Source organism: Antrostomus carolinensis, unplaced genomic scaffold, assembly GCF_000700745.2.
Source record: "Antrostomus carolinensis isolate BGI_N321 unplaced genomic scaffold, ASM70074v2 scaffold16435, whole genome shotgun sequence".
NCBI classification, from domain to species: Eukaryota; Metazoa; Chordata; class Aves; order Caprimulgiformes; family Caprimulgidae; genus Antrostomus; species Antrostomus carolinensis.
The window spans coordinates 1-13250 of record NW_010317223.1 but is presented as its reverse complement, the minus strand read 5'-3'; the positions used below and the strand labels follow the sequence as shown (position 1 = coordinate 13250).

Here is a 13250-nt window from a genome sequence, read left to right as displayed (position 1 = left end):
CACTTGCTATTAAGTTTACACTTTATACTTGATGGAATGTATGGGTTTGTTCAGGAAACTGCACTACAAAGTTGCAGTACTTGCAGCAGTTCTCTTCTCTGCCTGGCACAACATGCTGCAGTAAGGTTCATTTTAACTGGAAAAAACCCACCCCAGCCCTAACCTGTCTTGCCCTCTGTCCTAAAGGAGTGGACTGTGGCTTGAGTAGCACTTCAGCTTAGAATACCTGTACTTAAGGGCTTGGTTTTTATCATTCTAACCTTTTAAAGAAGCATCAAATAAATAAATAAACAAAAGCACAGTAATTAATATTAAAGGAAGAGCATGAGCAGTTTACTCTTTCCAGTTAGATGGATGTCTCGGCCGTTCCGTTCCACTTCAGGTGTTTGCTGGCAGTGCATTTAAATGAACTGTAATAGTTTTGCTCAACAGTAACCTTCTGTACAGGCAGAAAGAAAAAAAACAAAAAACCCAACAAAATTTCTGCTTGGAAAACTGTAAAATATAATCTGTTTGCGTGGGTCTGATCCTGTGAACTTCACTATATGTGTTTATATGATGAGGAAATGAAAATCAGTCCTATTCTGTATTTGTACTACTGCTTGTTTGCTACGATAGCTTTAATGATTTCTAGAGATTAAGTATGTGTTGAAGCAGGCCCTGTAGCTTTAGCCTACAGCCTGGAATAGGATTATTGCCTTTTCTTCAAGCCTCCTGAACAGCGTCACTCTGTTAGTAAACCATTTAAAGTCATGCTGGGACTTTGTCACCCATCAAGTGGATCTCAAGAAGTGATGTGAAGTATAAGTAAGTGATTGTGGCTCTTTTGGTAGGTTTGGGTCAGCACACAAAAAACATTGACACACCTTCCATATCTGCAATTCGCTGTTCCTGTTACACAGACAAAAAAGAACCACCTCTGACTAAAGCTGTATTATGGCAACCCAACAATTCTAATAGCATTCTCTGAAATGAAAGCAAACTTCTCTTTAACTTATTTTCACATATTTACAGGCAAACTGCTATGGCAAACAGCATATTTTCTAACACTAGCTTACAGAGCATTATTTTTCACTCATCTAGTTTAAAGTCAAATCTTACTGATGTGTAAAGTAATTCCTGTTGTACAGAAGTTAACCTGTTGTTTAAAATGAATGGTTAAAAAAAGTGCAAATGACAAATACATGTTGGTGTTTGTACGGGTTTATCCAGAATAAAATGCATTTGGAGGTTATTTGGTTATTTTGATTAACTCGTCTCCTGGTTAGAAGAAAGCAAGCACAGCTTGTAGGGGTGCCAGAGCCATGCAAGGAAGGAGTGTAAGCAGTGTCCACTGAGAAGGGCTGCTGCAGTTCCAGCCCTGCCGGGCTCCCAGGCAGAGTGGAGTTGCTAACTGCTCCCCTCCTTCTGCGGCTGGGAAGGGCAAAAAGAGGCAGGTAGGATGCAGCAAAGCTGGGGGTGAAGAGGCACAGGCCTGAAACCCATCCACCAGCGCCCCGCTGGCCGGGACAGGGAGGGGTGCAGGGGGGGTCCCTGGGGTCCCCGCAGCCTCCCCACCTCTGGAGCCAGAGGCAGGCTGAGGGTGCAGTGCCCGCTGCCCCTGCAGCCTTCAGGAGCTGTGAGGCTCTGAGGCCAATGATACTTTAAAAAAGCTAAAAAAGTTAAAACCAAGGATAAACTGATAACCATTCTTTTGGGGGGAGGGGGTGGTGCTGCAGGGACAGGAAATCAGCTCTCACAAGAAGGGCCTGAGATAGAGTGGGAGAGGGAGCCCACAACCCAGCAGATAACCATCAGTCTTCCTCCTGCTCGTACCCTTTTCCTGCCCTGCAAGGCTTCCCTCCTTTGGCCAAACCGCCCGCCCTGCCCCCTGACAGCAGGTGCAGCCTTGCTGAAGCCCACATACCCAGAGTCCGGGACAGGAACACGAGGCGGTGGGGAGCTGGCTCTTTGCAACCATTGAGGACAGGTAAACGTTAGTGAACACGACCACATTCGGCAAAGCTGGCTCGGGCACTTTCTCCAAATTATTCCTGCAGGAGACAGTAGAAAGAGCTTCCGTTACTTCTAGCAGTTCCACTGTTTTCTTCAGAGAAGTCTAACAAATTCCCCAAGAAAGTACAGTATGATCTGTACATTTACATACCATATGGGACACAAAAAATGCAGCCCATGCAGAGAAAACTTGAATCACTGACATCGTCACCATGTGCAAAGTAGTTACTCAGCTGGCTGTTCTTGCAGTCTAAAAACAATACCGAATAAGCTATTAATGCAATCGCACTGCATATCTCACTGTCTAATACCTTCACCACAGTGTTTAAAAAAAAAAAAATAAACACAGATAAAGTAATTCCTACACATCCAGGAAAGTTTCCACTATCAAGTCATAAAAGTGAAGTGATCCTTTACAAGTTTCTGTTACTAAATTGATAATGAAGGAGAAAAAAATAAATTAAATAAATACATTCAACCTTGAATAAATAATTTTATTGTACTTAAGTAAACAAATTACAGTAGCAACAAATACAAATGTACATTTTCATAATGTGAAGATAATTTGTTATACTTCACCTCTACTACATTATATTTTAAAAAAACTGATTATTGCTTATTCCCGTTATAAAAATACAAGAGGCACGTTGTCAAGGGTAGCAAATAAAAGTTTTCAGCACTTTTTCCATTTAATTTCATCCTCTCTGCCTACATGGGAACTTCAAAATAACTACAGCATTGTTAACAAAACAGCAACCCAGCAAAACTCTGCACTGGTACAGTAACTTCTACACTGAAGGAGTAAGAGGGTATTATCAAATGAGGATTTATCCAAAAAATTAGGTTTTAATTTTTTTAAAATGTCAGCACAACCCAAACATCGATAAATGTATTTTAAAGTTTCATGTGATTAGATTCTTATATTTTGACTTCCAAATAATTTCACATAATTTACATAAAAACATTTCAAAGTGTAGTTAATCATTCAATGCTTTTGTATTAAACCATTATATTTGATTATTTCAAACAGTCTTATCAAAAATAAATACAAAACTATGCAGAATATATTTTACTGTGCTATTCAGGCACATAGAAGCATGTTTTTGGCAAAATATTAAAAGCACATAAAAAGGCTAAGCTATTGAAAACTATCAGCATGTAGCGTTTGCAGATTTCATTTTGAGTCCTCGCTTTGTGCATCGACTGCTCCAGCAATCTTGTTTCTAGCCAAGTCCCTGTGTGCGCCCACCGTTACTCGCTCTCTAGATGGTCCAAGATCTTGCAGCTGCTTTCTCTGTGTGGTTTCTAGTTCCTCCAGCCGCTTGCGAAGCAGGGAAAGCTCTCTTTGATGCTGTTCCTCCTTGAAATTAAAAAAAAAAAAAAAAAGTGGTTCTATTACATTTTGCACACTTACAAGGGACCAAAACAAGCAATAATTTAATTTTATTTAATCAATTATTTTAAAAGAAAAATAGGGAAGTCCAAAATATTCTTATTAGTTTAATTTTACTCCTCAGTGTTTTGTGGGTATTGCTCTGACATTCATTATGAACAGCATCAGGAACAGCATCAGCAAATATGCGTGCAGGCATTCCTCCTCCCAGATGAAAAGGCACGCAGACCTGAGGTCTCAGTTACCAAGAATCTGTAAAGTCAGCCTGGTCAGCCTCAGCCAGAGAGATTTTCACCCTCAGAACTCACAGGAGTAAAACTCCTTTAACCACAGAAAAAATCAAGAGCAGCAATACTGCTTTTTAATAACGAAACTATGGTGCAAGACCAACACCATGGTATTTCTTGCCCAGAAGGAGTCATTTAAAGCCTCTCAGGGGAGAGACAAAGTACAGAGAACCAGGTTAAAACTCTCTGTTCGTTATATTCTGCAACGCTATCGTTTGTCTTTTGAGAACTCCTTCCTATGGCAAGGAAGGGAACAACACTAGAAGCATTCCTCAAAGTTTCCTTCCTCTGTTCAAAGATCAAATACTCCTTCCTTAAGACTAAGGTCTGTAATGAAGGAGTGTTCCAGTATCCTTGTTTGTTGTAGCATTGTCACAGCTTGCAATACATCACCACCTGAAGAATGGGGAAGGACACTTCCGGCCCAGGAGGCAAGGCAGACGACATGACGCTGACTGGATTGAGTGAGGGTATGTTCGGATTCAGAATTAAACTCCGGAATTCATTGTGTCGACGTTGCAAGTCCTTTAGTCTCTTCTGGAGGCGTGCATATTCTTCATAGGAAACATTCTGCCTAGGAAATAAGAGATTTCTTATTGCTCAAAATCCGTTATCCCAACACAGAAGCATACCTCTCCACAAGTACTCTACTGCTTATTATACCTAAAGAAGGAAAACTATATGCCAGAAAACCTGGAAGGTGGAAGAGTCCCTCTACCCATTAAGCTATCTGCTGTACTACAGATTAGAATTTACATGGAATAAATTAAGCTTTCAATAGCATTCACAGTAGTGAGCCACAGGAGCCACATTAATTATTTGAATCAAGCCCTCCATAGGTGCCCAATGAGGGATTTTTTTTTTTTTTACAAACTTGTTCTTTTGAAGGGATTCCTGCAACTCTACCTATCAGATATTTTTCCCTCATTTCTCCCTGAAGATGCAGCTCTGCAGTTGTCTTATAAGCTCGTAGCTGCCCATCCTAAATGGACTCTATTCAAAGAACTCTAGTGCTGAAAATGCCATTAGACTGGACTCCTGTTACTGAACTAAACTAAGTGCCATGTGTCTTCAAAATTACTTCAGTATCTTGAAGTCAGATCTTGGGCATATATCATTTTTCAAGCTAAGGAAAAGCAAAGTTTATTACCTATTTAGCACCTGATTTTCTTTTTCTAGCTCTTCTATCTTGGCTTCCAAAAGTTCTAGTTTCTCTCGCATCCTCCTTTGTTTATTATCCATGAGAGTCTTTCTCTGTCAAACAGATATTTCAAACAGAGCTAAGTAATGCCTTGATAGATTAGATCCCATAAAAATTAAATCTACACCACATATAGCTTCAAAGCTGTGACAGTTTTTAGGATTTTCCTTCCTTAAGGACCGCTGTGTTGTTTGAAGTTTCTGAATCCCCATAATGGGATACGATCCACAGTTGTGACAGGGAGATGCACAGCTGTCAGTTACTTCTTGGTCAGCGACTAATGTACTAACAAACACAAACTGTATTTGAGAAATAAAAAATTTTTCTTTAAATGACCATGTATAAATAAGTATAAACATGACCCCCAAAAAGTATGCTTGCTTTTTTTTTTTTTTGCTCATGTTGACCTCAACCTTAAAAGCTAGCAGTAGGTTTCATAACCTGTATATGTCTGATGTATAAAACTGCCAGTTAATCTTGAACTTTCATAAACAATTAATCAGCTTTTCCTTTCAAGTTATTTCATAAAAAGCAAGCTTACAAGAAGATAAAAAAATTTCAGTTGAGACAGTGGTTAAAAATACCACAGGAGAAAGCAGAACATCACTTGTCTAGTATTGGAAACATCCTCCATCCTCCTTACTAATCAAGGAGTCCACCTCTTAAGTAACTGTATACACACACACACACACACACACACACACACACACACACACACATAAAAAAAGCCTCACAAAATCTTTGATGGCATTATAACAAAGTTGTTGGCTGTAATATTCTTCTGCATATCATTTCAACCTATTTCTATGCTAACCTTGAAGAACTTGTTATCTTTTGTTATTATATACAGTAGTCTGCAAATAAACTCTTAAAATTAAAACAATTCTAGCTGGTCAAAGTAAAGCTGGACTTTTCATAAGCTGGATTGTTCAAAAAGGAAGAGTCAACATGCCTTTTTCTGAGCAACAGCAGCTCGACATAGCTTATTCTTCACTTGGTTGTACTGCTCTTCTTTCTCTGTGATGCGCTGAGTGAGCACATGCTTCTCCTCCAGCCATTCTATACGTTTATATTCTGAAGTCCTTTAAAAATTCAGGTAAAAAGGTTAAGAACTTATACAGACAAAGCAGTGCTCTGGACTAATGCTTAAGGCTCTTAAAATAGATGCATCTTTTCACAACTCCTACCTTGATATACTTGAGGTATCTGATTTAAATTCAGTTGTGCTAACCATCTAGTTGTGACCAACAACATTTGAACACGGGCATTAACAGCTTCCTAGGTTTTGTTCCAACCGTGAGGCAAATTTTGAAAACCGATTCAAATAAGCTAGTCAATTGTTGGCTGCCTGTTGGTTCGGCATGTTGCCAAACCGTCCACAGAAAATTTCTAAATTCAGATTAAACAACCACACCAGAACACAAGAGTAGACATCTCTGCCAAACATCGGTTGTCAGAAGAGCTGACAACTGCCTGCTCTGTTTGGGAGGTAAGATGTAAGAGAACAAGTTGCTGTCCTGTGTGGTCTACTTCGCCTTTGTAACAGAGGAGTACAGACTTGACTAGTGTGTGCTCCCGACCAGAACAAACACCAACACAACAGGAAGCTCCTACTGATATGGTTCCGAGACAACATTCCAGCTGAACACATGCCACCAACAGCATATGTTATCTGTTTAGGCCTTTGCATAGTTAAAACAAACTAAAAGTAGGCTGTGTTCTCTAGCAGTGGGTAGGATAGGAGCCAGTTTCTCTCTGCTGCCTTGTTTGGGCTGTCTGCACTGTGGGTCAAAGTAGACAAGAACTAACTGCATATTTAACTACATTACTATTAAAAAAAAATGGTGAGATTCTGTGCAGCTGTTTTTATGAAATGCAGTCCAAGGCTTGGTATCGGTGCACTCATACCACTCCAGTCCAGGGCTGATGCCGTTTCCCTACAGGGACTCTAAATGAAGCTCCATAAATTTCTCACCAAACAGCCTTTCCCTTCCCTACAGTAGCAGCATTAGGAGTCATTCACTCCCATATTGGAGCCAGGATCCTGGGCCACTTGGTACCTGTCACAGTTCATGACCCAGTTCATGACCCAGTGTGGTTTATAACTTGCTGTTGACTTTAAATAACTACTACTACCCAGGAACCAAAGAGCTTTCTTGAAAAGCACTGCTTAACAATGAAAGAATTTCAGTTGAGACAGCGGTTAAAAATGCCATGAGATTTTACTTTTTAAATGCCACTAATCCTGCTCCTGATATTCTTAACGAGAGCCTGTTTGCGCTCATCTCTGATCAGTTTCAGTCTCATACTTTGCCTTCAGCCCTTTTTCTCATTTCATATTTTCATTTCCAAGCCTCAGACTGACGTAGGCAGCTGCTTTGCCTACTTATGGCTCAACTGGCATTATTTCACTTATCTGAAACTGTTTATCTTATTTTTTCTTATCTTTTGGTCCTTATTTCACTTCCTCTTTAAGCAAACTCACTTTGGTGCAACTTAATTCTTGGAGTTCAAGCTTGGAAGAATTTCTGAACTGAGGAAGGAAGTCCTATCACCCGCAGAGTCAGAAAAAGAATGGGAACACGTCCCAAGGCTCCCAGGGTAACAGCAGGACAGACCTGGAGGACTTTCATGTAGGCTCCAAAGCTGCTTAATTTCTGCAGTATCAGCCTTGGTGCACCTCCCATTACCTACACACTTTCACAACGATCTCAGAGGACTACCAGTTCCTTCCATGGCCTTCCCAGGAAAACCTACTCCTGACTGCTCTATGGCAAATAAATATGCAAATGACACTGACAGTCTCACTCAAGTAACAGTGACAATCTCGCTCAAAGTATGAATACACTTTCCTATAGTAAACATTCAAAGTATTTAGCATGCTACTGACAACTGAACACACTCTGCAGTCTCAATGCAATAATTTCTTCAAATGATAAACTGAGAAGCAATAGTTAAACTAATGACAGTAAAGCAACTGCAGTACCCATTAGTAGCAAAAGAGAAGTTAAAAAATTCATCTTTAAATTTGAGGAAATTGTTCATTGCTGTATGGAGTCTGAACACGATTTGGTTTTCTTCAGCATTTATTAGCATATTTTGATGGTATGGGGTCAAGTTTGTGCAAAAAAGGAAAGTGATTATTTTTAATTTTGATGAGAGCATCTAGAAGCTATCCAATAAGCTTTTATTTGCCTCATATCAGCTAAAAGGATCCAGTGGGAGGGGAAAAAAAATATACACATATATAGACTGGGTCCCTCAAACCTTATCAAAGCATAATACAATGCTTAAATGTTTTTTTCACCCTTAATGCTTAAACACTCTTAAAAGAACTTTGTGTGAAATTCTAGATCCACTTAAGCTAATAAGCTTGACATCCACTTCAGTATAAATAGGATTTCATTTTATACAAATAGTGTACAATAATTAATTGTAACAGATATGAATGGAAACAAACTCCTAATTTTGAAGTTACCACAAGCAAAGCTTTTATACTTACTGCATAATATAAGCTATATCAATTTTTTTAACAATTGTCCAATATTTCCTGTTAATTTTTAATTTCTGACATTATTCAGCATCTACAATTCATAGTTAAGTAATCCACCTGAAAGGAGCACAAGCAATATGAAAAGTAAAGCCAAAAGGAAGAAAGAAATTACTTCTCTGTTTCCAGTTGAGCTTTTTCTGCCTGAGTCCTTGCATGTTGACATTCTTCTTTCAACCTCTCTATTATTTCCTTCAGCTTCTGATTAGACTCCAGCAAATCATTTTCTGACTGAGAAAGTGAGGCAAGCTGGAGTTGCATATTTTGGATTTGCTACAAAAAAAAAAAAGAATTTTTTCCATTTGAGAAGGTATGTGAATAACAGTGAATTTTGAGATACTGAGATAGGGCAAAATGCAGACACCAACTGTCTGTATTAGCTTCTAATAAGCCTTTCTTATTTCTTCCTTTTCTCCTTACTCAACAGCTTCTCCAGAAGCTTTACACCACTAGACAAAGAAGGTTTTCTGTTGTAGTTAAAATGCAAAAGAGAAAGGGAGGCAGGAGTCTTCAATCATTAATGTGTCCCCCAGAACTTAAGAAATCCCACATTAAGCCCCAGGACTGAAGAGAACTAGAGCCCCACCCAAGATGTAGTAAGAGAGCTGTGGAGCTCCCAGCCTCTTCTCTCTCATAACGCACAATGCATTAGAGCCAGCAGTGGCTGTACCAACCACTTCACAAAAACAAGTCTAGAGCCTGAAAAGTCCAACCTCTGCAGCCAGCACATACAAAGGGCGATTTCCCCTTTCTTTTCCTCTCCCCACATGGACACTCCGATACCCCAATTTCTGATTTCTGAAGGAAAAAAATACTGCCTTGAACTCTAAGTGCACACAGTTTGCAGACTGATGCACAGCTATAAATTCTTATCTACTAAATAACAACATGGGCGAGCAGGAATTAAAGAATTAGGTTTTATTTTCAACACGGCCATCAATTCACTCTGCAATAGGAATATACCTCTTTACACTAGTTTATTCATTTATGAAACATCTGTTAAGCACTTGAAGAATCTCAGATGAGAGATGCAGTGTAAATGCAAAGCATTACCTAGAAACAATTTATGAGTCTCCATGGAAACTGAATCTCCAGTTAAATAGTGCATAACCACATGCAATATACCAGTCTATATCCAGCTTTGAAATCCTTGGTACCCACAAAACACACGAAGCAAAAAGCTGTAACCCATTTATAAAGGTCTGGGAAACCATGACTGATTTCTGAACACTTTCACTTTTAAATATCTGTTGTATACATTTTGTCCCTCAGGAAAAAATAAAAAAGCCTTAAAAATTCAATCTAATGTTCAAACACTGGACATAGTAACTGCAGGAAAGATTGTATTTCTCTATAAAATATTACAATGCAACAAAACCTTACCTGTTTCAGATCATCATTTTCACGTTTCTTTTCTTCCAACTCCTCTGTCTGAATAGCTTGCTGTTGCATTTTTAATCTAAAAATGTATAAGACATCCTTATTTGTATCTAATTAAAATATAGATGTTATAAGTTAGAACAAATCAGTCTAACAACAGAATATATTGCATAATTTGAAAGGATGATAAATATTTAACTTAACAGTGATTTAAAAAACAGTTTTATTGACTATTAGAATTCATATAGAAGTAAGAAATACATTCATTTGTTTGCTTTTGGAGTGTGACTTTTGCTGATTTTATCATACTGGCCTTCATACAAATACTTCACTAAAACAACTGAGAACAATAATAACCAACTCAAACAGATAGGCTATTAGGTCCCAGTTTGTCAGGTGCTGTTATGGTGCCATTGCAGAAAGAGAAATGGTTCACTCTAGCGCTGGGGCTGTGTTAGCAGTCAACATGGACTCAATTTTAACACAAATGAGTACTGCAAAATTATGTCTTTAAAATGTTCACTAAAATAAAAAAATTTAAATGTTTGGATGAAAAACTGTATTTTAAACAGCACATTTTTAATTCTGCCCTCTTTTTAGACAATGCAAAAGATAATTTTGTTCAATTTACCACAAAGAACATTTGTCTATCTATGTATAGTAAACTTTTATACTGACTGCTGTAAAGAAATTAGGGAGGGGGTAAAAAGGGGAAATTTGTGTTAAGGTTAGAAAAGCCACTCTACCGCAAACGTTGAAGTTCCTTTTTGCTAGATTCTTCTGCCATCTGTACAACACGTAGTTTCTCTTCATACTGATCCTTTTCAGTTTGTCTCCAACTATCTTGTTCCAGTTTAATCTTCTCTAGATCAGCTAATCTGTTCTCGAGTTCTAACCTATGACATTATTCAACATGTACACAAGAATCAGGAAAAAAAGCCAGACGTGTTTACTTGCTAAGAATGACAGTTTTTTAAAGTTACTCAAAACACTCCTCTTTTAGAAGTTGAGCAGTAAATCAACAAACATACTTTTCGTCCTGTAAGGCTGCAATTTTTTCAAAAGCTTCGTCTTTGGCAGCTTGCACTTTACGAATTAGCTCCCGATCCTTTTCTACTAAAAGCACTTTATGACGTTCAACAGCTGCCTTAAGAATTTCCTTGTCTGACAGCAATCCTGCATTATACATTAAAAAAATGAAAATGTCATTATTGATATCAATCTGATGAAATCCCATATTAAAATAACTTTATAAATTGATAAAAGGAAGATAAAAATCACAATTGACATGATAGAACAAATGAATGGGGAAAAAAAATCCCCATGAAAAACAGAAGAGACGTGGCCTTTCTTAAAGTTTAACAGTAACATTTAAAAAACTTTTGAAGGGCAACCATTGCATTGGAATCTCTGTCTACAAGGTTTATTATTTTAATGTACAAAAGTAATCAAACAGTTGGTATTATTACATATTTAATCTCTAAAGCAATTTCTGCTAATGGTTGAGTCTGGATTACAAAAAAAAACCAAAAAACATGTTCCACGAGCTACAAAAAGGTCAAGCAAGAAAATTTGTTATTTCCTTTTTATGGAAAAGTTTATAGTAAACACTAGTGAGTTACTAGTGAAACTGCAGTAACCTGGGTACAACAAAACTCCCATTTTAATCCACTCATATTACCAAATGAAGCAATTCTAAAATTATTACTCTATATGCAGGAACAAAAGATGCAAATTAAAAATTTGTGACCAAGACACCCGTGTTCACTGGCAAATAAGCCAACATGCTATAATAATGACTCCTGGTTATTTAGCTAATTCAGTGATGCAAACTGGATTCTGCAGCAGCTTCAGATTAGCTTAAATCTTGTCTGTATTTAGTTTCATATTTCATAGGTCCAATATTTTTAATTCAAAATACAGTATAAGTGCATTGTTGATAGAGAAAACACCAGTTGCTCTTAGAGAACTTAATATTAATGCAAGTGAACAGAAACAACCATTCCAGGAAGATGAAGATCCTATTTTGGGGTTATGGCAAATTGGTGAGGACAGTCCACTTAAAAGCTGTGTAGTGATTTAAATCATCAGCACATAACTAGGACTACAAGAGGCTATTTCAGGTTGCCTACAGGCTCAGCTGTATTGGGTAGCTTCGACCATCATCTATTTTCCTCAAAGAATGAGCTAGAAATTGTTAACAGTTAACAATTTCACAGACACAGACTGAAAACAAAACCACCACTGAAGCCCTACGGTATGTTAGGGTTTCAGGCAGAGTGCAAAAGACTCTAGAATTTGGCAATAACAGGAAAAAAATAACCCTCTGAAGTACATGATTTAAAACAGATTATGCTCAAATGGTGTCACAAACTCACTAATTTACATAAACACAAAATTGTTCTTTAGCTGTTCTTCTTACACTAGTAGACCAAGTGAAACAACACAGCTATTTCAGATACAAAAATTAATTTTCAGATCTATGACCTAGACCAGAAGTAGAGGGTGAAGGCTGCTGGGGAATTTTTGGACAAAAAATAATTGTAGTATTCTAACAATATTTGTATTTCTTTTACAAAAGAAATAATTAGAAATTGATTGCACATTTTACCATCCATTTCACTTTGAATCTTGTTTCTCTCTCTTTCTACCTCACTCTTTGTTCTTGCTGCCTCCAGTTTGACATTTGTTACTTCCAATTTATGTGAATGTTTGAGTTCTTCTACCTATGAATTAGAAAAAAACACTAATCAACTAAAATAAATAAATATATATACATTCACGGCTTTACAGTAAGTTTTTCATGTGATACTTCGCTAACAAGAAAATCCACCAAATAATTGTGGATTATGCTTATTTTAAACATACCTTAAATATTTTTTCATCCACTGTTTTCCTAAAAGCCAATCCAGAATACCCTCTCTTATAGATAATTTTAAATGGTGACTATATAGCTACTGTAAACCTAAAGCTACTGACGTGACCCAATTCCCCAAACCTTAATCAGTGCTATCACAGATTTTGTTAATTCCTCAAGTCACACACACACTTAAGATTATTGAACGAGTTGTCAAGTAATCTTGAAATGCAAGTTTTGTATATTCCTTGATTAAAAAAAAAATCAAGTGCTCAAACACAATATATATTCCAGGAACAAAGCTGTCTGATTACTGGCACGTATTTCATCTTTAACCTGCCAGGTACCACAAGCTATAGTGTAGAAAAGTTACTCTTCCAAAACCTGAGTGATATATGCACAGATGCACAGGACTGCCTGTGAAAACTTGGTTTCTGAGTAAATACTATCCATTCCACAAGCTACCCTCTGAATATTGGGGTTTTTCTGAAAAGACTACTCTGACACTGATCCAGTGTGGCATAAAACCCTGCTGCCTTGCTAACTCAAGCACTAGCGTATCAAAGAATCACAGAATGGTGGGGGTT

General features: G+C 37.7%; 1 protein-coding gene across 1 annotated transcript; it reads right to left on the bottom strand.

The window, feature by feature from the left end:
- Positions 1–3169: 3169 nt before the first annotated feature.
- CEP83 (centrosomal protein 83) lies at positions 3170–12532 on the bottom strand (the record flags this gene model as incomplete). The annotated part of the gene is made up of 9 exons (XM_010168516.1): positions 3170–3355; positions 4072–4249; positions 4826–4929; positions 5829–5958; positions 8542–8699; positions 9810–9885; positions 10553–10702; positions 10838–10982; positions 12418–12532. Coding segments are annotated over 9 exons (1242 nt in total), but the record flags the coding sequence as incomplete, so codon positions are not given.
- Positions 12533–13250: the final 718 nt, after the last annotated feature.